At 49.8% G+C, this 26,944-nt stretch overlaps 1 protein-coding gene across 1 annotated transcript in view; it reads left to right on the top strand.

Moving 5' to 3' along the window:
* The window catches only part of OXSR1 (oxidative stress responsive kinase 1), a 177,522-nt gene that overhangs the window by 76,634 nt on the left and 73,944 nt on the right, over positions 1-26,944 (top strand). The window contains exons 5-6 of the mRNA XM_060248292.1: positions 1,011-1,152; positions 26,222-26,277. Of these exons, the coding sequence (XP_060104275.1) occupies positions 1,011-1,152; positions 26,222-26,277 (198 nt within the window). The remainder of the gene's footprint in view (positions 1-1,010; positions 1,153-26,221; positions 26,278-26,944) is intronic.

Consider the following 26,944-nt stretch of genomic DNA (forward strand, 5'->3'; position numbering starts at 1 on the left):
TTATAAAACTGTGAATGGTGAAGAATAGAGAATATGTTTTTTTTTTTTTTAATTTTGCCTTTCTGTCTTATAATACTTTGGTTCCTTCAGTAAAGTTGAATCAGTAGAAGGCACACAGCTAATGAAGGGATACACTTTCTGGCACAGCTCACACACATTTTAACTTGTGGAACTCACAGCCAGAAACTAATGGACATTAGTTTAAGGTGGCTTTAAAAAAAAAAAAAAATGTTAGGTCTCTCATTGGCTAAAAGCGGAGGGCAAAGGGGAGTGAGGCCACCAAAAGGGGTCAGGGTTCATAGGGCTACGTACAGCTTCTCAGACATCTGTTTAGTACTGACAGTGCAAACCATGGAAACGAATTCATAAGGACATAAGAGAAGCCATCTTGGATCAGGCCAGCGGCCCATCCAGTCTACCACTCTATGTCACACAGTGGCCCAAGCTCAATTGCCATCAGGAGGTCCATCAGCAGGGCTAGAACTTCAGAAGCCCTCCCACTGTTCCCCACCCCCAAGTACCAAGAATACAGAGCATCACTCCTCAGATATAAGAGAAGCCATGTTGGATCAGGCCAGTGGCCTGTCCAGTCGAACACTCTGTGTCACACAATGGCCAAAACCCAGGTGCCATCAGGAGGTCCACCAGTGGAGCCAGAACTCCAGAAGCCCTCCTCCGAGTATCAAACTATAGAGCTTCACTGCCTCAGACAGAGTGTTCCATCTGTTCCTTGTTGGCTACATGGACCTCTACTCCACATGTTTATCCAGTCCCTTCTTGAAGCTGTCTGTGCTTGTAATTGCCACCACTTCCAGTGAATTCCATGTGTTAATGGGTGAAGAAGTTACTTCCTTTAATCTGTTCTAAGCTTACTTATGAGGCCTTGAGTTCTTGTATTGTGAGAAAGAAGGAAAATTCAAGCCTTATTGTCCTGCTATAACTACAAAATGATGCTATCTATTCCTTCCTTTCATTTACTTGTGCTTCTCCTCCTCCTCCTATCCATTTAGGGTCAGTTCTGGATGTTATTAAGCACATTGTGGCGAAAGGAGAACACAAGAGTGGAGTATTGGATGAAGCGACGATAGCCACCATCCTGAAAGAGGTGTTGGAAGGGCTAGAATACCTACATAAAAATGGACAAATCCACAGGTGGGTTGTGGTTGCGTTACAGTTGTTGGTAATTTCTGTGGCATTTCTGGTAGTGCTCTGCGTTCTTTGTGAAGGTGGTCACATCACAGTCTTTAATTTTTTTTTTTGGCTTTTAGGCCATGTTCCTTGCTAAAAACTTCTGGTGACATCTCTTTGGAGCCTTACCTGTGCCAGGTGTCATCTTCAATCCTCTCTTTCCAGCTTCAAGGTGGCGGTGGGCTGGTTGCTGTTGGAAATGGGACGTTCATAGCAGACACATGGTCTGATCTGGGGGGACCCGGGGGGGGGGAGCCTCAGCCAATAGAAGGAAGAGAGGCTTGGCTCAGTAGCACCGCTGTGCAATTGAGAGAGCCTGGCAAAGCAAGCTTTTCCTCCCCCCTCCCTCCCCAAAGGAGGAGCCTCATCCAATGGAGAAAACGGGTTTTGCTCTGTAGCTCCTGTGCAATGAGCAAGCCTAGCAAAGCAAGCTGAGATGCAGAAGGAAGCCAGAGAGAGGGAGAAGGAAGCAGATGACAGCCAGTTGCTCGGGGGCCTGATAGGAGCCCTCCAGGGGCCTGATTCGGTCCCCGAACTGCATGTTTGACACCCCTGCTCTAGAAAGTTCAGCTTCAAAAAATCTTTATGCTTCCTAAGAAGGTACTCTGTTCTCCCTCTGAGGCAGAGGACATCTTGGTTGTTTCCCACCATCCAAGATACCTCCTTCGTTCATAGGCAAATTAACCCCTCATGGTAAGTACCAAGGGTTGTTTTATTTTGAGCCGTATAAATGGAAGTTCAGATACGCATATGCTAAGGTTGCCAGGTCTGTGTTGGGAAAAAGCTGGAGATTTTGGGGGTGGAGCTGGGAGAGGGCGGGGTTTGGGGAGGGGCCTCAGCATGGCACAGTGCCATAGAGTCCACCCTTCAAAGCAGCTATTTTCTCCAGGGGAGCTGATCTCTGCCAGTTGGAGATCAGTTGTAAAAGCAGGAGATCTCCAGGCCCCACCTGTCACCAACTACCTGATTCTTCACTGGATATGCTGGGGGATCGAACCTAGGACCTTCTGCTTGCTATGTAGATGTTCTGCTGCTGAGCCGCACCCCCTCCTTTACTTCTGCAAAGTACAATGGAGGCCTCTTTTCTTCTTTGTGAGAACAAGGAGGGGCAACAGTGGGAGGGTTTCTAGTGCCCTGGCCCTGCTGGTGGACCTCCTGATGGCACGTGGATATTTTTGGCCACTGTATGACACAGAATGTTGGACTGGATGGACCATTGGCCTGAGCTAACATGGCTTCTCTTATATTCTCAACATCAGCAGCAGAAGAAGAAGATATTGTATTTATATCCCGTCCTCCACTCTGAAGAGTCTCAGACCGGCTCACACTCTCCTTTACCTTCCTCCCCCACAACAGACACCCTGTGAGGTGGGGGGGGCTGGAGAGGGCTCTCACAGCAGCTGCCCTTTCAAGGAAACCCCTGCAAGAGCTATGGCTGACCCAAGGCCATTCCAGCAGGTGCAAGTGGAGGAGTGGGGAATCAAATCCGGTTCTCCCAGATAAGAGTCCGTGCACTTAACCACTACACCAAACATTCAGTAGATCATGGGACTCTATTTTGTTTCAGTGGAACAAAGTTTGAGTGCAGAGGCGCCTTTAAGACCAAGAAAGTTTTATTCAAGGTATAAGCTTTCATGTAAATGCACACTTCTTCAGATACAGTATGGGAGAGCTAGTTTGGTGTAGTGGGTAAGTGTGTGGATTCTTATCTGGGAGAACCGGGTTGGATTCCCCACTCCTCCACTTGCAGCTGCTGGAGAGGCCTTGGGTCAGCCATAGCTCTCTTATCTGGGAGAACCAGGTTGGATTCCCCACTCCTCCACTTGCAGCTGCTGGAATGGCCTTGGGTCAGCCATAGCTCTCTTATCTGGGAGAACCGGGTTGGATTCCCCACTCCTCCACTTGCAGCTGCTGGAATGGCCTTGGGTCAGCCATAGCTGTGGCAGAGGTTGTCCTTGAAAGGGCAGCTGCTGTGAGAGGCCTCTCAGCCCCACCCACCTCACAGGGTGTCTGTTGTGGGGGAAGAAGATAAAGGAGATCGTGAGCCACTCTGAGATTCGGAGTGGGGGGCGGGATATAAATCCAATCTTCTCCTTCTCCTCTGTATCTGAAGAAGTGTGCATGCACACGAAAACTTATACCCAAAATTAGACCTTGTTGGTCTTCAAGGTGCCCCTGGACTCAAACTTCGTTCTGCTGCTTCAGACTAACGCAGCTGCCCACCTGAATCTTACTGCAATGGAGTCATTCCTGTTTCTCTCACTGCCGCATCACAGCACAGTTGACCTATGCGCTCTTTTTCCCACCTCACAGCGGTGGCTGGAATGTGCCGTCTTACTCCTGATGACCACACACGGCTTTAATCTCAGCCCTCTCCAGAATGCCGTGATACGGTCATGCTTGCCCGAGTTGCGCCCGCACGTTTGCTTATTTACTTCCCAGAAGTCACTTCAGTAGAGCCAGATTGGGAAAACTGGTTCCTCATCACAGCCGCCATGTCCAGGAGGTTTCTCCAGCCAAAATTGCGGCTTCTGTCGTATAAGATCTGTTCCCAGTACTGCTTAGAATACCCAAACACAGCATCAGCCCACTATTAAGACTGTGACGGTCATAGGGATAAGAACATAAGATAAGTGATGTTGGATCAGTCCAATGGCATCCAGTCCAACACTCTGTGTCACACAGTGGCCAAAAAAACCAGGCGCCATCAGGAGGTCCACCAGTGGAGCCAGGATACTAGAAGCCTTCCCACTGTTGCCTCCCCCACCGCAAACACCAAGAATACAGAGCATCCCTGCCCCAGACATAAGAACATAAGAGAAGCCATGCTGGATCAGGCCAATGGCCCAATCCAGTCCAACACTCTTGTGCCACACAGTGACCAAAAAAACCAGGTGCCATCAGGAGGTCCACCAGTGGGGCCAGGACACTAGAAGCCCTCCCACTGTTGCCCCACCCCCCCAAGCATCAGAGCATCACTTGCCCCAGACAGTGAGTTCCAGCTATACCCTGTGACTAATAGCCTTTGCGCCATATATTTATCCAGTCCCCTCTTGAGGCTGTCTGTTCATATAGCTGCCGCCACCTCCTGTGGCAGCTCTCTCCCCCTTGTCCCCAGGTAGCCAGTCAGGGATCATATCATGTGACTGAAAGAAATTCCATTCTGTCCTCCTCAGAGCAAGGGTCTTCTCTTGCAGGGTGCTCAGTTCTATGCGCAAGCAGCCCAGAACCATTTCCAGACATTCTAGTACGTCAACAGTTACAGTACGTAACCCTGAGAGATGGTAGATATCTCTGGTACTTGCTGCTGCAATTGTATGAACATTTCCCAGCGGCAGTTGCATGAACCTGGACATTGCAAACATATTCTGTGCTTATCCATGCAAGTGTATCCTCAGAGTTAGTCATTGCTATGTGTATGTGGGGAGGGGGGGATGTCTTTGGGGAGAGCCAGTCTGGTGTAGTGGTTAAGTGTGCGGACTCTTACCTGGGAGAACCGGGTTTGATTCCCCACTCCTCCGCTTGCACCTGCTGGAATGGCCTTGGGTCAGCCATAGTTATCTCAGAGCTTGTCGTTGAAAGGGCAGCTTCTGGGAGAGTCCTCTCAGCCTCACCCACCTCACAGGGTGTCTGTTGTGGGGGAGGAAGATAAAGGAGATTGTGAGCCGCTCTGCGACTGTTTGGAATGGAGGGCGGGATATAAATCCAATATCTTCATCTACCTCACAGGGTGTCTGTCGTGGAGAGGGGAAGGTAAAGGAGATTGTGAGCCGTTCTGAGACTCTTCGGAATGGAGGGCGGGATATAAATCCAATATCTTCATCTACCTCACAGGGTGTCTGTTTTGCAGGGGCGGGGAAGGTAAAGGAGATTGTGAGCCGCTCTAAGACTCTTTGGAATGGAGGGTGGGATATAAATCCAATATCTTCATCTACCTCACAGGGTGTCTGTTGTGGGGGGGTGGGGAAAGTAAAGGAGATTGTGAGCCGCTCTGAGACTCTTCGGAGTGGAGGGCAGAATATAAATCCAATATCTTCATCTACCTCACAGGGTGTCTGTTTTGCGGGGGCGGGGAAGGTAAAGGAGATTGTGAGCCGCTCTGAGACTCTTTGGAATGGAGGGTGGGATATAAATCCAATATCTTCATCTACCTCACAGGGTGTCTGTTGTGGGGGGGGGGGGAGGTAAAGGAGATTGTGAGCCGCTCTGAGACTCTTTGGAATGGAGGGCGGGATATAAATCCAATATCTTCATCTACCTCACAGGGTGTCTGTTGTGGGGGAGGAAGGTAAAGGAGATTGTGAGCCGCTCTGAGACTCTTTGGAATGGAGGGTGGGATATAAATCCAATATCTTCATCTACCTCACAGGGTGTCTGTTGTGGGGGGGGGGGAGGTAAAGGAGATTGTGAGCCGCTCTGAGACTCTTTGGAATGGAGGGTGGGATATAAATCCAGTATCTTCATCTACCTCACAGGGTGTCTGTTGTGGGGGGGGGGAAGGTAAAGGAGATTGTGAGCCGCTCTGAGACTCTTTGGAATGGAGGGCGGGATATAAATCCAATATCTTCATCTACCTCACAGGGTTTCTGTTGTGGGGGGGGGAAGGGAAAGGAGATTGTGAGCCGCTCTGAGACTCTTCAGAGTGGAGGGCGGGATATAAATCCAATATCTTCATCTACCTCACAGGGTGCCTGTTGTGGGGGAGGAAGGTAAAGCACATTGTGAGCCCCTCTGAGACTCTTCGGAGTGGAGGGCGGGATATAAATCCAATATCTTCATCTACCTCACAGGGTGTCTGTTGTGGGGGAGGAAGGTAAAGGAGATTGTGAGCCGCTCTGAGACTCTTCGGAGTGGAGGGAGGGATATAAATCCAATATCTTCATCTACCTCACAGGGTGTCTGCTGTGGGGGAGGAAGATAAAGGAGATTGCGAGCCGCTCTGAGACTCTTGAGTGGAGGGCGGAAGATAATCCAATGTCGTCTGTCTTTTTCTGCTTCTTCTTCTGGAACGGATTCCAAGTGAATGTTAGTGGACCATTACAATCACTTTCAGGTTGAAAATGGAGCAAACTAAGAAGGAGGAGAGGCAGATCAAGCGATTCTGAGAGGGGCTGCAGCTCGCAGGACGCAATGAGCTCCAAGAAGCGTGTCCAGTTCAGCACAATGGAACGATTGTTCCTTTCTCGTAAGCTTTGCTCCAGCTTGGAATACGTGAGCTGTAGGTCTCACTTTTAGTAGAAAAGCCAGTTACAGTCATAGCATGGCCAGGGCGAAAGGAGGTGTGAGCACTTCTGTCCAAATTTGGCACCGAGCGTATTGGCTGCTCAGGAAGGGGAGTGAGTTTTTTGGACGATAGCCTTTTTAGTTACGATGCACGTTGGGCGATTTGGAAGGGGAGGGGAGAGAGCTGAGCTGTCCCCGTTAGCAAACGAGCACGGTCCTTATGAAAGACGTGCCCGGCGCTAAACCCTGTAGTAGAGATGGTGTTAATTTAAGGGGCTCTTTTTTTAAAGAGAGAGGGAAGCAATGGGAGCTAACCACATGCGGAGACAACTTGATAAATGCGCTGCTAAGAGAGTTCCTTATTGCCCAACAAGACACATTTGCTGATTTTCCCCCCCTCTTGCAATAGTTTTGAGCAGGGCTTTTTTTTGTAATAGGAATTCCTTTGCATATTAGGCTACCCCCCCTCCCCCCCGATGTAGCCAATCTTCCAAGAGCTTATAGTAGGCCCTGTGAGAAGAGCCCTGTAAGCCCTGGTTTCCAGTACTTTCCTGTCCTCCCCACCACCACCCAGAGATAAAGCACATTTAAAATGTGGTGCCAACTGAAGCCAGTGGGTGAGCTTGATTCATTTAGCACGGCATCCCTGGGAACTGAAGTGTCTTTCTTTCTTTCTTTCTTTCTTTCTTTCTTTCTTTCTTTCTTTCTTTCTTTCTTTCTTTCTTTCTTTCTTTCTCTCTCTCTCTCTCTCTCTCTCTCTCTCTCTCTCTCTCTTTCTTTCTTTCTTTCTTTCTTTCTTTCTTTCTTTCTTTCTTTCTTTCTTTCTTTCTTTCTTTCTTTCTTTCTTTCTTTCTTTCTTTCTTTCTTTCTTTCTTTCTTTCTTTCTTTCTTTCTTTCTTTCTTTCTTTCTTTCTTTCTTTCTTTCCATTTATATCCCGCCCTCTCCGCAAGCGGACTCAGGGCGGCTCACAACATCATAAAAACAATCAATTCAATAAAACATATAAAACCATAATGTACTTATCAATTTAAAACTATTAGCGCTGTCTCAGTCCAATCTAGGTGGTATTGACTTCTGCCTATGCTCGCCAGCATTCTGTGGGATGTCCGGTGGCAGCCCATTTTCAATCAACCACAAAAGCCTGTTTAAACAGTTCGGTCTTACAGGCCCTGCAGAATGCCGACAAATCCCGCAGGGCCCTTATAGCTTCTGGGAGGGTGTTCCAGAGCTCTGGTGCTGCCACCGAGAAAGCCCTAGATCTTGTTATGCATAGCTTGGCTTCTTTTGGGCCAGGGGCAGACAGCAGATTTTTTGTCCCTGATCGTAGTGCTCTCTGGGGAATATATGGGGAAAGGCGGTCTCGTAGATAGATAGGTTTAGGGGGTGGTGGTCAGTGTTCTCTCTAAGCTGCAGAGTCTTGTGAGCAAAAATTCTACTTTGTGAACGCCTGACTTTTAAAGTTGCGAGCCCCTGCATCAATGAGTGTGCTCTGGGGCCATCCTCCCTGAGCTGAGGCAAAAATGTGTGAGCTGGAGGTTAAAAATCTGTGAGCTAGCTCACTCAGCTTAAAGTAAACACTGATGGCGGTGGAGGGCTGAAGTGGAGCAAGGAAGGTCTCGGCGCCTGTTCCACCCCAGTCCCTATTTTAGTTTCTAAAATGGACGGGGCTTGGGGCTCAGGCTTCACCCTGTTAACCCGTCAGCTTCAGCCTCTGCACTGAGGCCTTTCCCTTGTTAGACTTGATATGCTTTTTCAGCAGCTACTCCAAATTCACGGACCTAGCCTTCCTGAAGCTCTTACCAAGGCTGCTGCTCTGCACTGGGTTCAGATCCTAGTTCTGCTTGTATATTGTCTCTCCCCCTCCCCATTATAGTCATGAGGTCACACGATTTCTTCCTTCCAAGAAAGCGATTTGCTGTTGAATTGCCATGAAACATAGCCTGCAGGTCATGGTTGAATCCTGTTCCAGGTGTTTGTTTCTGTGCACACTTCTGACAGATGTGCCACACCGCCGAGGAATTGAAGTTAACACAGCCCAAGGGATATCATAAAATAGATAGGACCTAAAGCATTTATCACTTCTTGAACTGCTCTCATCCTTGGATTCTTTCAGCCAGTTTGGTAAAGTGGTGAAGTGTGCGGACTCTTATCTGGGAGAATCGGGTCTGATTCCCCACTCCTCCACTTGCACCTGCTGGAATGGCCTTGACAGAGGTTGTCCTTGAAAGGGCAGCAGCTGTGAGAGTTCTCTCAGCCGCACCCACCTCACAGGGTGTCTGTTGTGGGGGAGGAAGATAAAGGAGATTGTGAGCCACTCTGAGATTCGGAGTGGAGGGCGGGATATAAATCCAATATCATCATCATTAGTCATGGAGTAAAAGGACAGGTCCTCTTGTGGATCAAAAACTGGCTGAGTAATAGGAAGCAGAGAGTGAGTATAAATGGGCAGTCTTCGCAGTGGAGGACGGTAAGCAGTGGGGTGCCGCAGGGCTCGGTAGTGGGTCCCAGGATCTTTAACTTGTTCATAAATGATTTAGAGTTGAGAGTGAGCAGTGAAGTGGCCAAGTTTGCGGATGCCACTAAATTGTTCAGGGTGGTGAGAATCAGAGAGGATTGTGAGGAAAACCAAAGGGATCTGTTGAGGCTGGGTGAGTGGGCGTCAGCGTGGCAGATGACGTTCAATGTGGCCAAGTGCAAAGTAATGCACATTGGGGCCAAGAATCCCAGCTACAAATACAAGTTGATGGGGTGTGAACTGGCAGAGAATGACCAAGAGAGAGATCTTGGGGTCATGGTAGATAACTCACTGAAAATGTCAAGACAGTGTGCGATTGCAATAAAAAAGGCCAACGCCATGCTGGGAATTATTAGGAAGGGAATTGACAACAAATCAGCCAGTATCATAATGCCCTTGTATAAATCGATGGTGCGGTCTCATTTGGAGTACTGTGTGCAATTCTGGTCACCGCACCTCAAAAAGGATATTATAGCATTGGAAAAAGTCCAGAAAAGGGCAACTAGAATGATTAAAGGGTTGGAACACTTTCCCTATGAAGAAAGGTTAAAACGCTTGGGGCTCTTTAGCTTGGAGAAACGTCGACTGTGGGGTGACATGATAAAGGCTTACAAGATAACGCATGGGATGGAGAAAGTAGAGAAAGAAGTACTTTTCTCCCTTTTTCACAATACAAGAACTCGTGGGCATTCGATGAAATTGCTGAGCAGTCGGGTTAAAAAGGATAAAAGGAAGTACTTCTTCACCCAAAGGGTGATTAACATGTGGAATTCACTGCCACAGGAGGTGGTGGCTACAAGCATAGACAGCTTCAAGAGGTGGTTAGATAAAAATATGGAGCAGAGGTCCATCAGTGGCTATTAGCCACAGTGTATATATATGTGTGTGTGTGTGTGTGTGTGTGTGTGTGTGTATATATATATATATATATATATATATATATATATATATATATATATATATATATATAGGCCACTGTGTGACACAGAGTGTTGGACTGGATGGACCATTGGCCTGATCCAACATGGCTTCTCTTATGTTCTTATCATCATCTTACTCTGTTTCAGAGAACCTGGATGTCTTTTTTTTTAAAGTTCATTTAACCTCCCCCCAATACTTTTTTCAGGGGTAGATTGGAGTGATAAAACATCTCTGGAACAAGAAGAAGAAGATGATGATGATGATATCGGCTTTATTTCCCACCCTATGCTTTGAATCTCAGAGTCTCAGAGCAGTCACAATCTCCTTTACCTCCACCCCCACTCCCCAACAACAGGACACCCTGTGAGTAAGGTGGGGCTGATGGAACTCTTACAGCAGCTGCCCTTTCAAGGACAACCTCTGCGAGAGCTCTGGCTGACCCAAGGCCATTCCAGCAGCTGCAAGTGGAGGAGTGGGGAATCAAACCAGGTTCTCCCAGATAAGAGTCCGCACACTTAACCACTACACCAAACTGGCAAACGGAGCCGCCTGCCCCTTGGGATGGCAGTGCCTTGGGGACTCTGGGCTTGAACCATGGTTGCAGTGACAATGGTAATAGGTGTAGATCAGGGGTGGCCAAACTGTGGCTTGGGAGCCACACGCGGCTCTTTCACACATGTTGTACGGTTACTGTTTCAGCCATGTGTGAAGCAATGAAGGAGGGGGAAATAGGAAGCCTTAAGAACATAAGAGTAGCCATGTTGGAGCAGGCCAATGGCTCGTCCAGTCCAACACTCTGTGTCACACAGTGGCCAAAAAACCCCAAGTGCCATCAGGAGGTCCAGCAGTGGGGCCAGGACACTAGAAGCCCTCCCACTGTTGCCCCCCCCAAGCACCAAGAATACAGAGCATCACTGCCTCAGACATAAGAACATAAGAGAAGCCATGTTGGATCAGGCCAATGGCCCGTCCAGTCCAACACTCTGTGTCGCACAGTGGCATAAAACCCCCAAGTACCATCAGGAGGTCCAGCAGTGGGGCCAGGACACTAGAAGCCCTCCCACTGTTGCCCCCCCCCAAGCACCAAGAATACAGAGCATCACTGCCCCAGACATAAGAACATAAGAGAAGCCATGTTGGAGCAGGCCAATGGCCCGTCCAGTCCAACACTCTGTGTCACACAGTGGCATAAAAACCCCAAGTACCATCAGGAGGTCCAGCAGTGGGGCCAGGACACTAGAAGCCCTCCCACTGTTGCCCCCCCCCCAAGCACCAAGAATACAGAGCATCACTGCCCCAGACATAAGAACATAAGAGAAGCCATGTTGGATCAGGCCAATGGCCCGTCCAGTCTAACACTCTGTGTCACACAGTGGCATAAAAACCAGGCGCCATCAGGAGGTCCAGCAGTGGGGCCAGGACACTGGAAGCCCTCCCACTGTGTGCCCTGCCAAGCACCCAGAATACAGAACATCACTGCCCCAGACAGAGAGTTCCAACGTTGGACCTCTGTTCCATATGCTTATCCAATCCCCTCTTGAAGCTGGCTATGCTTGTAGCCGCCTCCACCTCCTGTGGCAGTGAATTCCACGTGCGACTCACCCTTTGGGTGAAGAAGGACTTCCTTTTATCCGTTCTAACCCGACTGCTGAGCGATTTCATGGAATGTCCACGAGTTCTCGTATTGTGAGAAAGGGAGAAAAGCCTTGCAAGTTCTCTCCACCGCAGAAGTCGCTTGGAGACCCAGAGTGGGGGAAGAGAGCTCAAGAGCTGAAGGAGGGACAGAATCGAAGAGGGTGGTGCAGGATTCCCTCTTAGTTTCACAGCTCTTGTAGGAGCTTTTCTTTGCTCACCTTGGTGTCAAGGCAAAGAGAGGCGCCTAATGATGCCGTAAGAGTTCACCCCAGGGTCATGGCTGCTTGGAGCAACGCCCTTTGCCAGGTGGGACTGAGGAGGCCTCAGCAGTTGTAGGGTCACCAAGAGGCCAAGACTGAAGCCCAGCCCTTCTCCAGGTGGGATTGGAGAGGATTTAAGGGCTCCTGAGCTGCAGGCAGGGGCCGGTTACCTGGAAGGCAAGGAGGGATCCTGGCTGGTTGTGGGGCGGCCAGATGCTGAGAAGGAGTGGCACCGGGCCAGTCCTCCAGGTCAGACCCTACGCTGGGTGAGACCCTACGTTGGGGCAGTTCGTGGGACTCACGCCACTTGAGGGAACGTGGCATGGGATCCCTTTTCCTGTGACGGAAATAAAAGCGCTCTTCAGCTGAAACCCCCAGGACTTGCTTCGTCTTATTTGCCATAGATGAAAACAGTGGCCAGTGATTTATATGGCACGTGCATGTTTCCTTCTCCCGCTGGTGCAAAAAACAAAATAAAAATCCTAATCTTGTGGCTCCTTCACACATATCATGTGGCTCTTGAAGCCCCCACTGCCCTGTTGGCCGGCTTGGAGAAGGCATTTCTCTTTTTAAATTACTTCTCCAAGCCAAGATGGCTGGCAGCTTGGAGAATGCATTTGAAGTTGCTTTCTTTCTGCTTCTCCTCCCCATCGATTTGTCTTCCTTCCGGCTCGCAGACATCTGACATTTATACTATGTGGCTCTTACGCTAAGCAAGTTTGGCCACCCCTGGTCTATAATCTGCCCTTCACTTGGACCCTCAGAGCAGCTTACAGTCTCTTTCCCTTCATCTCCCCACAACAGACACCCTGTGAGGTAGGTGGGGCTGAGAGAGCTTTTTCGAGAACTGCTCTTGAGAGAACAGCTCTGCGAGAACTGCGGCTGATCCAAGGTCGCCCAGCTGGCTGCATGCGCAGGAGCAGTAGGGAATCAAACTCAGTTCTCCAGATTAGAGTCCACTGCGCTCAACCGTTACACCAGACTAGCTCTTAAATGCACCCAGCATCCATCCCTGTCGAAAAACGACCCGGCGATCAGCTTCTCGACGGTTTTGAAAGGCAGCCTTGCTTTGAGAGCAGCGCATAGGCGTCAAGCCAGGAGCCCTGAAGCCACCGATCCGTTCTGTGACTAAGGGAGGAAAGGTTGATCCCACGGCCGTGAGTGACAAGCCACGCTGGCTTTAGTATTTTGCACCCCTCCCAGTTGGGAACACTCGACTTGCCCATGCATCTGATTGAGATTATTGTCGGCAGTGTCGGGTTCCTCGAGGGATGAGTCCGCACGACCTGTAACCAAAGCAAACCGGAGCAGTGTTGGGAAATCACCAAGCCAAGTCCGGAACTTAGAAGGAAGCCTGTTTCAGAGGGTTCTTTTTATGGCTTTCGGACAGGCGGATCATTGTCAGCTTAACGGCGGGCAAGGCCACCCGTTCTCTGAGTTTACTGCATGCTCTTGTGTAACGGAGTGTTTAGACAAGGTTAGAGAGGAAGCGATAATATATATAAAGTGACTTTAGATGGCTGTACGGGTTCGGGAGGACGCAGCTTTTGACACGGCAGCATTTTTGGCAAGAGAGACCTCCTGCGGTTCGTTAACGTGTGACTGAAATGCGAAGGCTCGCTAGAAAACGTTGTAAAATCAGATGATGTGCGTTGAAATGGCGGGGGTGTGTGTGTGTTTGATTGTGTTCTTTAGCTCCTTGCAAGAGCTGTGGCTTATGTCTGATTTTTGCGGTGGATTAGAGTCCGTTGTTCCTGAGCTGCAGAACGAATATTCTCATCGGTTTAGGAATGCCCTTCGTTGTTGTCCCGCCCAGCCCAGGCATCCGCGGGAGCCCCCCCCCCGCTCTCGCTAGCCTCCCTCCCCACCCACTGGCACCCGGGGGGGCTACCCGGGGCAACTCTGGCACCTCCACCGCCGAACCCCAACGTACTTCGACAGCCGGCAGCAGAGCAACACCGCCGGCAACACCCCCCCCGGCCCCCACAGCCAGCGCGCCCGTCCTCGGGGGTGGGGAGATTGGCCGCCTTGCAGTGTCAGCGGCGGCCAGAGAAGGGAGGCGAGGAAGGAGCTCGACGGGAAGGGAGGGAGGGGCCGGCAGGCCGAACCTGCCGCCACGGCACCTGCTGCCACACCCCGACACTCCACTATGACTGTGAACAACCTAGCAGCCCCAGAGAGGCCAAGCCCTGGAACGCCTCTCCTCGGCGTCCGGGCTTATTAACAGGGGGGAGCCAGCCAGGGATGGGACCCGGGGAGAGGGGAGGGAGCTCAGTGAGGGATAGAAGGCCGAGGACCAAGAGGTCGGAGAGGAAGTTGACTGATGTTGCAGAGGGGCTGCCAACTGAGAGAGACAGGAGCCCAGGCACAGCAGGAGGGGACAGGGAGCCTGCGGTGCAGTAACCCGGCTCCCCTCCCTATTTCTGAGACCTCAGGGGACACCAGTGGGAGACCCAAAAGGGGCGGTCGCAGGAAGAGTGGCGACAGACACACTGAGGGACCCTGGAGGGCGCCAGGCGCGCTACAGTTTCTTGTGATCTCTCCTTAAATTTTATTGTTGTTGTTGTTCAGTCGCGCAGTCGAGTCCGACTCTTTGCGACCCCGTGGACCAAGTCACGCCAGGCCCTCCTGTCTTCCACCATCCTCCGAAGTCTACTCAAATTCGTGTTTGTTACATCAGTAACGCTGTCCAGCCATCTCATCTTTTGCCGTCCTCTTCTTCTTTTGCCTTCTGTCTTTCCCAGCATCAGAATCTTCTCCAGTGAGTGCTCCCTTCTCATTTGGTGGCCACAGTATTTGAGCTTCAGCATCTGACCTTCCAGGGAACAGTCTGGGTTGATTTTCCTTAGGACTGACTGACTGGATTTCCTTGCAGTCCAAGGGACTCTCAAGAGTCTTCTCCAGCACCACAGCTCAAAAGCATCTGTTCTTCTTCTGCACTCGGCCTTCCTTATGGTCCAGCTCTCACAGCCATACATTACTACTGGGAATACCATTGCTTTGACTATATGGACTTTCCAAGTGGGAAACCCGGTCTTTCCCACAAGCGTACCTCTGGGGAATTGCAGCTGATCCCAAGCACACCTGTTTGATGCATAAGCTTTCATATGCGGGTTTCTTGCAGTCCCTCTGTCCATACCTGAACACGTATGAAATCATGAAGCTGCCTTATACTGAATCAGACCCTTGGTCCATCAAAGTCAGCATCATCTACTCAGACTGGCTTTGGGTCTCCAGGGTCTCAGGCAGGGGTCTTTCACGTGACCTACTGTTAGATCATTTTTAGCTGGAGAAGCTGGGGATTGAACGTGGGACCTTCTGCATGCCAAGCAGATGCTCTGCCACTGAGCCACAGTCCCTTCTACAATGGCTCTTAGCCAGGGGTGGAATTCTCTCAGGAGCTCCTTTGCATATTAGGCCGCATACCCCTGATTTAGCCAATCGAGCTTACAAGGCTCTTTCTTATAAGCTCTTGGAGGATTGGCTATGTGGCGGAACCGGCCCGATTCTGCCTTCAGGCCCGGTCCCGTCAGCTCCCTATGGAGTCGCCAACTCCTGGAGGGAGCTATCTCTCCTCCTGCCCCTTGGGCTCGCTGCCACCACCTGCTCAGTCCCGGGGTTCAGATTGAGAGGAACAGGACTCCCAATCCCCCTTTCCAGCTGTGAGGCTAGGCCTCCAGGTCCTCTGCCACCCTGCACTTGGGTTTCACAGAGACCTCAGCACTTCTTTGGGGCACCCCTGGAGGATTGGCACCTTATCCAACTGCATGCCTTCCCCCTTCCCCGGGGCCCCCTTCTCAACACAGCGTGGTCTAAAGCGGTCTGGGGATCTAGGTGGTACAGAGATTGATTGCCAGCATTTAAACAGTAAAATATATATTTATTTAAAAAGAGAAAAAGATAGGAAAAGAAAAACAAACCAAAAACAGTTGCCTTTAAAAAAGTAGCACCGCACAGCAAAGCACAGCAAACAGCATAACAAAATAAAGGTGGTTTTTTAAACGCATCGTATTGTCCCTGGTCTATACTTGATCTGCCTAAGAAAATGACTTACTTTGTCTGCCTGCCTGGGGGCCCCCAGGCAGGAGCCTCCATTGCTCACCACATGCTTGCTCGAGCGCTGGCTCAAATCTCCCCTCTCTTCCTGCCTAACACATGGCAAGAACAACAGCCCTTCCTGCCTCTCTAGGAGACTTTCCCCCTAGCGTTGTTGGTTTGGCTCTGGAAGGGAGGGGGGGAGTGAGGGGAAGGCTACAAAGCCGGCTGAATGGATTTACTGATCCCTGCCTTTTTGGATGAAGCACCAACACTCTCAGATGGCGTTTCTCCACAGGCTACGTCAGGGGGATGTGGCTTAATATGCAAAGGGGCTCCTGCTCGAGTTCCACCCCTGCTCTTAGCTTAGATTTGTGCAAAGGGGTCACTGTCTGTCGAAGCAAAATAAAAAGGGTCACCTTCAAGACTAACCTGTGAGAGCTTTTCTAAGTCAAAGCTCACTGTGACTTACAAAAGCTCATATTGAAATAAACGGCAGTCTTTTAAGGTGCCGCTGGTCTTTTGTTTTCATTAGCTGAGACCGAGACTTGACTTAGTGGTGCAGCTGCTGTTCTGTTGTGTCATTTATTATTTTAAAGTCATTTATATCCCACCTTTCTCCCCAGCGGAGAGCCAGAGTGGCTTTCATTGTTCTTTTCTCCTCCACTTTATCTTCATAACAACCCTGTGAGGTAGGCAGGCCCGGCACTAGCTTCCAGCGCCCCAGGCTGGATCTCGCTCCTCCACCCCCCAACATGGCTAAACTCGCGTGTGTGCCGATGACGTGTATCGGCTCACCAGCTGTGCTGCAAAAGATTTCTGCACACACCCATAAGTATATGCTGGGCTTCCCGTTTCTTTTTTGCCTTCTCCACTCCCACGCTGCTTCCACTACGTTGTCTGGAATATAGTTTTGTTACATGCCCTCCCTTCTGTCTGTCTGTCTCTGTCTGTCTGTCTCTGTCTCTCTTTCCCCCTTCCTCCCTCCCCCCCTCAGAAATTCCAAATCCAAACTGCAGGAACACGCCCCGAAAATGTTAGCTGTGGTCTCTTTGCCGTGTGTCTCCCCAAGCGATTCTGAGGCCTCTGGCACCGCGGAAACAGAACCCGGCTGTTCCATAGGATACCAGCATGAATTTCTGCAGTGCTGAGTAACGCTTTGACAAGATTGCTCACAGATGTTGCGGCTTTTAAAAAATAAATAAATTAAGAGGGGAACATTCCTTTTGGCACAGGCTGGCTGTGGAGGTTGTGCAGCACTGTAGTCCTTTTGTCTCTTGCGATCCTCCCACATGTGCTTCTCTCTCCTCTCCCGCCCCCCTAACCCACCCTCTTTTCTAGTATTGGGTTGTTCGTGCTTAAGGGAAATTGTAAGAGGAGAGGTCCTCCGGGACCTAGGCTGGTCAGGAGAAGCGAGCGAGTAGGTGAGAGGTTAGCATAAGAATGCCTGGAGTCTGGTGTTGATTCGAGGCTGGGAGAAACTGGAATGGATTGAGGCTGGCTGTTGATTGACCGATGTAGCATCCGTGCCCATACTGCGTAACGGTGGCCGAGAGATGTTAGTGGACTCTGGGCTTTCACCTGTCTTCAGGAGGCAGTTCCCAGAACCCTGGTTGATATTGGAGTTAGGAGAAAAGAAAAGGGCCGCACCAGTCACTAAGAGGGAAAATGTAAGGCCAAAGCTGATGATAGAAAATAAAGTAAAAATGTATATTATTTATTTTTATTGGGTTTTTATTGGATTTATATCCCACCCTATATTCTGGATCTCAGTCTCAGAGCAGTCTCCTCTATTTTCCCCCGGCCTCCCCCCCACAACAGACACCCTCTCTGCTGTGAGAACCCTCTCAGCCCCACCTACCTCACAGGGTGTCTGTTGTGGGGGAGGAAGATATAGGAGATTGTGAGCCGCTCTGAGATTCAGGGTGGAAAGCGGAATATAAATCCAGTGTTGTGGTCATCTTTGTCTTCTTCCTCCTCCTCCTCCTCCTGTACCTCTTCTTCTTCTCAGCTGACCTTTCAAGGACAACTCCTATGAGAGCCATGGCTGACCCAAGGCCATTCCAGCAGCTGCAAGTGGAGGAGTGGGGAATCAAACCCGGTTCTCCCAGATAAGAGAGCTCTGGCTGACCCAAGGCCATTCCAGCAGCTGCAAGTGGAGGAGTGGGGAATCAAACCCGGTTCTCCCAGATAAGAGAGCTCTGGCTGACCCAAGGCCATTCCAGCAGCTGCAAGTGGAGGAGTGGGGAATCAAACCCGGTTCTCCCAGATAAGAGTCTGCACACTCAAGCACTACACAAAACTGGCTCGATTTATTACTCAGTATCTTCTTATCTTGTATGCTTTTTGAAGAAACCCTGACTAACAGATTCCCCCTGAAGAAGCCTGTTGGTGAAACAAGTAGGGGACGTGGGGAATTTTAACTGAGCGATAAAATACATTTTGCCACTGGCTTTGGCCTGATTTTTTGTGTGTTAATATTGGGGCTGACTTACCCTTCAGCCATGGTGATGTGTGAAGCTTATTCCTGTGAGGGGAAGAAAGATACGACCCCCCTCTTCTTTTAGGATTTTTTTAGTCATAGCCGAGTGGTCTACAGAATTACGTCTGCGCTGGCCGTGACAAGTTGCGTTTTGAACCGGAAGTGTAAAAAAGAGCATCGTCATCTATATAACTAAAACTAAAAGTTGTTCTGCTAAAATGAAACTGTCATCTGGGTAGTAAATAGTAAGGCCAGCAAGAATTAGCCTTCATGTAGAAACCCACGACTAGTGATTTAAATTCTGATTCAAATCAAATCCATCCTGTTGGAGACTTCTGCATGCGAAGCAGGTGCTGCACCACTGAGCCACCCGTTTATCATGACTAATTGCAGAAGGCCATAAGAACAAGAGAACATAAGAGAAGCCATGTTGGTTCAAGCCAATGGCCAATCCAGTCGAACACTCCGTGTCACAAAGTTCCATCAGTGGGGCCAGGACAGTAGAAGTCCTCACACTGTTGCCCCTACCAAGCACCAAGAATAGAGAGCATCACTTGCCCCAGACAGAGAGTTCCAACAAAAGGCTGTGGCTAATAGCCACTGATGGACCTCTGCTCCAGATGTTTATCCAATCCCCTCTTGAAGCCGGCTGTGTTTGTAGCCTCCACCACCACCTGTGGCAGTGAATTCCATGCGTTAATCACCCTTTGGGTGAAGAAGTGCTTCCTTTTATCAGTTCTAACCCGACTGTTCAGCAATTTCATTGACTGTCCACGAGTTCTTGTATTGTGAGAAAGGGAGAAAAGTACTTTTCTCTACGTTCTCAACCCCGTGCATAATGTTGTAAACCTTTATCATGTCACCCCTGAGTTTCTACCCCCAGGTTCTACCCCCGGCGTTTCCAGTCCTCCCGGAGACTTCAGAGAACCATTTGAGTGGACAAAACTGAGTTTGGGTAGACCAGCAGTCCTGGCTGTGTGGAAGGAGTGTTCATATGCCAGAGACTGAATCCTTGGGTTGTTGCAGACCAAGATTTGTAGTGTTTTTAGCAGGTAACTTCAGCCAAATGGAGACAGTGGTAGCAAAGAGAATTTCCATATTTATTTATTTCATTTATACCCCACATTTCACCCCGGTGGAGATCCAAAGTGGCCTACCCTACAACATTGACCCTCCTCTATTTTAGTATCACAGCTATTCTGCGAGGTAAGTTAGGCAGAGAGAGAGAGAGAGAGAAACTGGCGCAGGGTTACCCATCAAGGTTCCGTGGCAGAATTTGAATCTGAGTCTCCTAGAGCAGGGGTAACCAAACTGTGGCTCAGGAGCCACATGTGGCTCTTTCACACATATTGTGTGGCTCTTGAAGCCCATTGGCCAGCAGTTTGGAGAATGTGTTTAAAGTTGCTTTCTTTCCACCTCTCCCTCCCCATCTCCTTTCTTCGTTCGTTCGTTCGTTCGTTCCTTCTCTAAAACATCTGACGTTTATTCTATGTGGCTCTTATGTTAAGCAAGTTTGGCCACCCCTGTCCTAGACTGTAGTCCAGGGGTGGCCAAACTTGCTTAACGTAAGAACCACATAGACTAAATGTTAGATTTTCAGAGCCACAAGATGTGAACTTCAGTTGTTTGAGAGAAGGAAGGAGAGAATTGATGGGAGGAGGGAGAGGTAGAAAGAGAGCAACTTTAACTTTAAATGCCTTCTCCAAGCTGCCAGCTGGCTTGGCTTCGAGAAGTGATTTAAAGAGAGAAATGCCTTCTCCAAGCTGGCCGACAAGGGGCTTTGTGGGGGCTTCGAGAGCCACGCAATATGTGCGAAAGACCCACATGTGGCTCCTGAACCACAGTGTGCCCCCCCCCCCCCGCTTTAGTTTGACACCGAAAAGAACTGCATCCCGCTGCCCCTTGCGATTCCCAACTATTCCGAATCAAGGCTGCTCTTACCAGCGTTTCCCATCCTGGGTTCTGTTACTTGAGAGAATGGGAAATGATGTCAAGGGCTGACTTTGAATACGTGTTGAAAGATACAGATGGGGTGGGGGGAGGGCTAAGAGAGACAGGGTCTGTTCTAGCCAAATCAAGGGTTAAGCAACTGGAAACTTACTGTGTACAGCTCGTTAAAAATTCTCCTTTGCACGCAGATGGCTCTGGGCCGTATTGACAGCTGTGCTTGTGTATGGAAGGCTAAGGCGCCGCACCGGAAGACGGACCCAGCCTTTTGGTAATTGGAAGGAGCCGGCTTCAAGCTTTTGTGTCTTCCGTGATATTCAAGACACGCCCCACCCCGGCTGCCAATTACGCAGCCATTAGAAGCACCATGGAACAAATTGCCTCGTAAAATAGCTTTTTAAAAAAAGCTTGAGGTACTGCATTGGGATGGTGCGTTTGAATGGTTGAAATGCTGGCTCTCCAAGACCAGAGGGGCAAACCAGCGAAGGTCGGTTTCAGACTGATTCAGATTTAGGTTAAGATGTTGCCCGTTCACTCCAGCAAGTACTTGCACGGACCCTGATAAATTAGTATGGGAGAGGTGGTGGGAGACGGGGGAAGCTTTTTTTGCGTGTGCTGGTGTTAGGAGGTAGCCGGGTTTAGTTCCTGCTGGATGGCACTAACAGGCATAGCTAAGTGAAATGTGAGGCTGCAGTAGTAAATCTCTGGGGCAGGATGGGGGGTGGGAAGGTAGAAACTGGCTCTGATGACAGAGAGGGAGGACAGTGAAGAGAAGAAGACGACTGCGGATTTATACCCCGCCCTTCTCTCTGAATCAGAGTCTCAGAATGGCTTATAGTCTCCTTTCCCTTCCTCCCCCACAACAGACACCCTGTGAGGCAGGTGGGGCTGAGAGAACTCTCCCAGAAGCTGCCCTTTCAAGGAGAACTCCTGCGAGAGCTATGGCTGGAGGAGCGGGGAATCAAACCCGGTTCTCCCAGATAAGAGTCTCTGGGAAATGATGTTCTGGATCCTCTTCTTTGGCTGCCCTTTTTGCATTTGCATTTATGGCTGCACTGGAGGAACGCTGAAACTAGAAGACCGGCGCGTAGCCTCCTGATGTTTTGTGGTGGGCAGGGACATCCTGGTGGTTCGTCAGGCCTGCACTGCCTGCTCCCCCAAGAGTTCTGAGGCGTACAGTGGAAATTCCCTTTTTGTTCTGGAGAGGAACCAAAACCCCTCGCCTCCCCTGTTCGGTTACGAAACACAATGAATACAAATAGAACTATTATTCCCCAGACAAAAGCTTTTGCTACTCTTTGGCACTGGACGGAATGGCCAGGAGACAAAGGATACAATGAAGTTTTCCTTGGGCAAGTCGGCTTTTTTTTTTTAAAAAAAAAGGCCGGCCGAGTGTGGCTTGCTTCGTTTAACGGGTAAACAATTACTTTTGTTGTGCGGTTCGAAGGCTCTCTTGGCCTTACTTGGTCATAAACGTATCTATAAACTCCCAGTGAAAGATGAGACGTTTGTCTGCTCAGTGTCCAGGTTAGCAACAGAAAGCATCCTCAGATGAAGGGGTGGGGAGTGGAGAAGGCCCTGAGCTCACGGGGAAGGGCCATGACTCAGCCATAGAACAGCTGCAGAAGCTCTCAGGTTCAATCCCTGGCATCTGCGGTTAAAGGAACAGGTGATGATGAAGGTTATAGAAGAAGAATTGCAGATTTATACGCCGCCCTTCTCTCTGAAGCAGAGACTTAGAGTGGTTTACAATCTCCTTTCTCTTCTTCCCCCACAACAGACACTCTGTGAGGGGGGTGGGGCTGAGAGGGCTCTCACAGCAGCTGCCCTTCAAGGACAACCTCTGCCAGAGCTATGGCTGACCCAAGGCCATTCCAGCAGCTGTAAGTGGAGGAGTGGGGAATCCAATCCGGTTCTCCCAGATAAGAGTCCGCGCACTTAACCACTACACCAAACTGGCTCTCCAGTTGGATATTGGATTTATATCCCGTCCTCAGAGTCTCAGAGCGGCTCACAATCTCTTTTACTTTCCTCCCCTACAACAAACACCCTGTGAGGTAGGTGGGGCCGGGAGAGCTCTCCCAGAAGCTGCCCTTTCAAGGACAACCTCTGCCAGAGCTATGACTGACCCAAGGCCATTCCAGCAGCTGTAAGTGGAGGAGTGGGGAATCAAACCCAGTTCTCCCAGGTAAGAGTCGGCACACTTAACCACTGCACCAAACTGGCTCTCTAAAAAAGCCTCTGGCCTGAGAGCCGTTGCCAGTTGCTGAGTACACCATACCTGGATGGACCAGTGGCCTGGTTCAGCATAAGGCAGCTGCATAAGTATGTCTATCTAAATTCTTTTTCTGTGACTCAAAACAGTGTACCTTATTAGCAGGCACAAAGATTTTCTGAAGCTGAACTAAAGTCACATTTCTCTTTCTTGACGCTTAAATGGACTGCCACAGGAGTTGATGGCAGCTATAAGCAGGGATGGCTTGAAAAGGGGGATTGGATAAAAGTGTGGAGCAGAGTTCCGTCAGCGGCCATTAGCCACAAGGTATAGATGGAACTCTGTCTGGGGCAAGTGATGCTCTGTTTTCTAGGTGCTTGGGAGGGGCAACAGTGTGAGGACTTCTCGTGTCCTGGCCCTACTAGTGGACCTCCTGATGCACCTGGGTTTTTTTGGCCGTTGCGTAACAGTGTGTTGGACTGGATGGGCCATTGGCCTGATCCAAAATGACTTCTCTTCTGTTCTTCACATGATGTGAAAGGATCTCTGCTTGAGACCCTGGAGAACTGATGCCAGTCTGAGCTGGGCTTTTTTTGTAGCAGGAACTCCTTTGCATATTAGAAGAAGAAGAAGATATTGCATTTATATCCTGCCCTCCTCTCCGATTCTCAGAGTCTCAGAGCGGCTCACAATCTCCTTTATCTTCCTCCCCCACAATAGACACCCTGCGAGGTGAGTGGGGCGGAAAGGGCTCTCATAGCAGCTGCCCATTCAAGGACAACTCTTGCGATAGCTGTGGCTGACCCAAGGCCATTCCAGCAGGTGCGAGTGGAGGAGTAGGCAATCAAACCCGGTTCTCCCAGTAAGAGTATGCATACCTAACCACTACATCAAACTGGCTCTCACATCCCTGATGTTGCCAATTCTCCAAGAGAACATAAGAACATAAGAGAAGCCATGTTAGATCAGGCCAATGGCCCATCCAGTCCAACATTCTGTGTCACACAGCGGCCAATATATATATATATATATATATATATATATATATATATACACACACACACACACACGCACACACGCACACACACACTGTGGCTAATAGCCACTGATGGACCTCTGCTCCATATTTTTATCTAACCCCTTCTTGAAGGTGGCTATGCTTGTGGACGCCACCACCTCCTGTGGCAGTGAATTCCACATGTTAATCACCCTTTGGGTGAAGAAGTACTTCCTTTTATCTGTTTTAACCTGTCTGCTCAGCAATTTCATCGAATGCCCATGAGTTCTTGTATTGTGAGAAAGGGAGAAAAGTACTTCTTTCTCTACTTTCTCCATCCCATGCATTATCTTGTAAACTTCTATCATGTCACCCCTCAGTCGACGTTTCTCCAAGCTAAAGAGCCCTAAGCGTTTCAACCTTTCTTCATAGGGAAGGTGTTCCAGCCCTTTAATCATTTTAGTTGCTTACAGGGCTTTAGTTGCTTACAGGGCATTTTAGAGCTTACAGGGCTTTTCATACAGGGCCTACTGTAAGCTGTTGGAGGATTGGCTACATCGGGGGGGGGGGGTAGCCTAATATGCAAAGGAGTTCCTGCTACAAAAAACCCTGAGTCTGAGGTGGTGGTGCTGATTCTGTATAACACCGTTTGTGTGTGTGTGTGTGTGTGTGTTCGCTGAATGAGCACATACATTGTGTGCAGAAGGTTAGTTCCTTGCATATTTTTTCTTATTGAAAAGGGATATCAGGGCTCGGGGACCTATGAACCTATGAAGCTGCCTTATACTGAATCAGACCCTTGGTCCATCAAAGTCCGTATTGTCTTCTCAGACTGGCAGCGGCTCTCCAAGGTCTCAAGCTGAGGTTTTTCACACCTATTTGCCTGGACCCTTTTTTGGAGATGCCAGGGATTGAACCTGGGACCTTCTGCTTCCCAAGCAGATGCTCTACCACTGAGCCACCGTCCCTCCCCAACTAAGGCTGTGGGCAGAAATCTAAGGGGCTGTCCTGACATGGCTTGAATGACTAGTTGGAATGTAAAGGCGCATGGGAAAGTTCACACAACTCCATATAGGCTTTGGCCATGACATGTTGGGAGAGGGAAGGGTGTTTTCTGTGCTTCTAAAAGAGGCACTGAACATCTCAGACAGGACAATTTTAGAGCAATTACCAAAGTAGGGTCGCCAGTCCTGAGGTGGGGGGCAGGGAATCCCCCAGTTTGAAGGCTCTTCAGTTTAGGGTCATCAGAAAACCGGAGGGGGGGGGAGGATGTCTGCTGAGCACTCCATTATTCCCTATGGAGACCAATTCCCACAGGGTATAATGGAGACTTGATCTGGGGCTATTGTTTTGCAATTCAGGCACCAAATTTTCAGCACAGCATCCAGTGCCTCTCCTCAAAACACCCTCCCAAGTTTCAAAAAGATTGGACCAGGGGGTCAAATTCTGTGAGCCCCCAAAGAAGGTATCCCTATCTTTTGTTGTCTCCAGCGAAGGGAAGGCATTTAAAAGGTGTGTTGTCCCTTTAAATGTGGTGGCCAGGACTCCCTTTGTTTGATTATGCTTGTCACAGCCTTGCTCCCTGCTCCGCCCCCAAAGTCTTCTGGCTCCACCCCCAAAGCCCCCAGGTATTTCTTGCATTGGACTCGGCAACCCTGTACCAAAGCCAAAGAAGTGGAAGTTCTTGTCCGATAGAAAAGAAGAGGAGGAGAGCGGGAGGAGAGGGAGATACGGTTCCGATTACCTGCTACCTGATCCTTTAACTCAGGGGTGGGGAACCTTTTTTCTGCCAAGGGCCATATGGATATTTATAACATCATTTGCGGGCCATAAAAAATTATCAACTTAAAAAACAGCGCTCCGCCGAGGGAGAATGATTAATGCAAATTGTTTTTCTGTTTGAAGTCATGTGGGGAGAGCCTAATCTGGCGCGCACACACACACACATATGCACTCGGCCCGCCGCCCTAGGCAAATGCATAGGTCCAGAGCTTTTTTGTAGAAAAAGTCCAGCAGGAACTCAGTAGCATATTAGACCGCATCCCCTAATATTAGCATATTGGGTCACAGACTCATTAGCATATTAGGCCACACCACCTGGGATAATCAAGTGCAAACTGAACTGTGACAGTCACTTTTCCAGGCCCTGCAGCAATTCTGGCCAGCCAGCCAGGCCCCAAGGGAGGCTGCTGCGCAGTACATCTGGGCCCTGTGATCCCTGCCTGGCCCTGGGGAGGCTGCTGCACAGCGCGGCTGGGCCCCATGATCCTCGCTGTCCAGCCAGGCCCCAGGGAGGCTGCCACATGGCTTGGTTCGGCCCAGCAATCCCCGAGAGCCGCACCAAGTGACCTCGAGAGCTGTATACGGCCCTCGGGACAGAGGTTCCCCACCCCTCCTTTAATTGGAGATGCCCCAGGCTCAGGTTTGAAGAGAAGGTAGAGAAATATTTGACTTGGGAGGGGGCAGCGCTCTACCCCCCCCCCCAATCTTGTTAGTTCTGGGGACAAGAATATGGACTATTTTCTTGCCACTCAGGGGTTTTCGCAAGGGTCATTCCCTACCCCTTCTCTCCTACGTTAAGCCAACTGTTCAACCCGAAGCTGAGTGGCTGCCACAAAATATGCTCATGTACCACCCCCCCCCCCCCGCATGATTGTATGTTCCTTGCGAAGAATTTTGACTGGCACATTCCAAGCCTTTGACATTAAGAAACTAACATTTCATCTTGCAGCTGATTACCGTAGGGAAGAAGAATGCACAACTAGTCCTTACAGTTGTGTGTGTGTCTTTTGTCTTCTTCAGGGACGTGAAAGCCGGAAACATTCTTCTGGGAGAAGATGGCTCAGTCCAGATCGCAGGTAACTTCTAAAATTTGCCTCTCCTGTATCGTAAGAATGTAAGAGAAACCATGTTGGGTCAGGCCAGTGGCCCGTTTGGGCCAACGCTCTGTGTCACACACAGTGGCCAAAGCCCAGGTTCCATCAGGAGGTCCACTAGTGGGACCAGAACTCCAGAAGCCCTACCACTGTTGCCTCCTAAGCACCAAGAAGACAGAGCATCATTTTCCCAGCCAGATAGATCCAGGTGGGCAGCCGTGTTGGTCTGAAGCAGTTGGACAAAGCAGGAGTCAAGTTGCACCTTTAAGACCAACCAAGTTTTATTGAGAATGTCAGCTTTTGTGTGCTCTCTAAGCACACCTCATCAGACGAAGGGATCCGGTGCAGCTTGACTCCTGCTTTGTTCCCCAGGCAGAGAGTGCCATCAGTACCTTGAGATGATCTCACACATGTGTTAATTATGCTTTGGATGAAGAGGTGCTTCCTTTCATCTGCTCTAAGCCTACAGCTCATTCATTTTCATTGAGTGCCCTCGAAAGGGAGAAGAGTACTTCTTTCTCTGCCTTTTCTATCCCATATGAAAGCCAGTCGCCACCCACGTAGCGGTGAGTGAAGTTTGTCCCTCTCCTCCCTGTGCTGCTGCTCCCCCCCCCCCCCCGCCGGTCTGATTTGCTGATAAAGAATAGCT

The sequence above is a fragment of the Heteronotia binoei genome, chromosome 10 (genome assembly GCF_032191835.1).
Source record: "Heteronotia binoei isolate CCM8104 ecotype False Entrance Well chromosome 10, APGP_CSIRO_Hbin_v1, whole genome shotgun sequence".
NCBI lineage: Eukaryota > Metazoa > Chordata > Lepidosauria > Squamata > Gekkonidae > Heteronotia > Heteronotia binoei.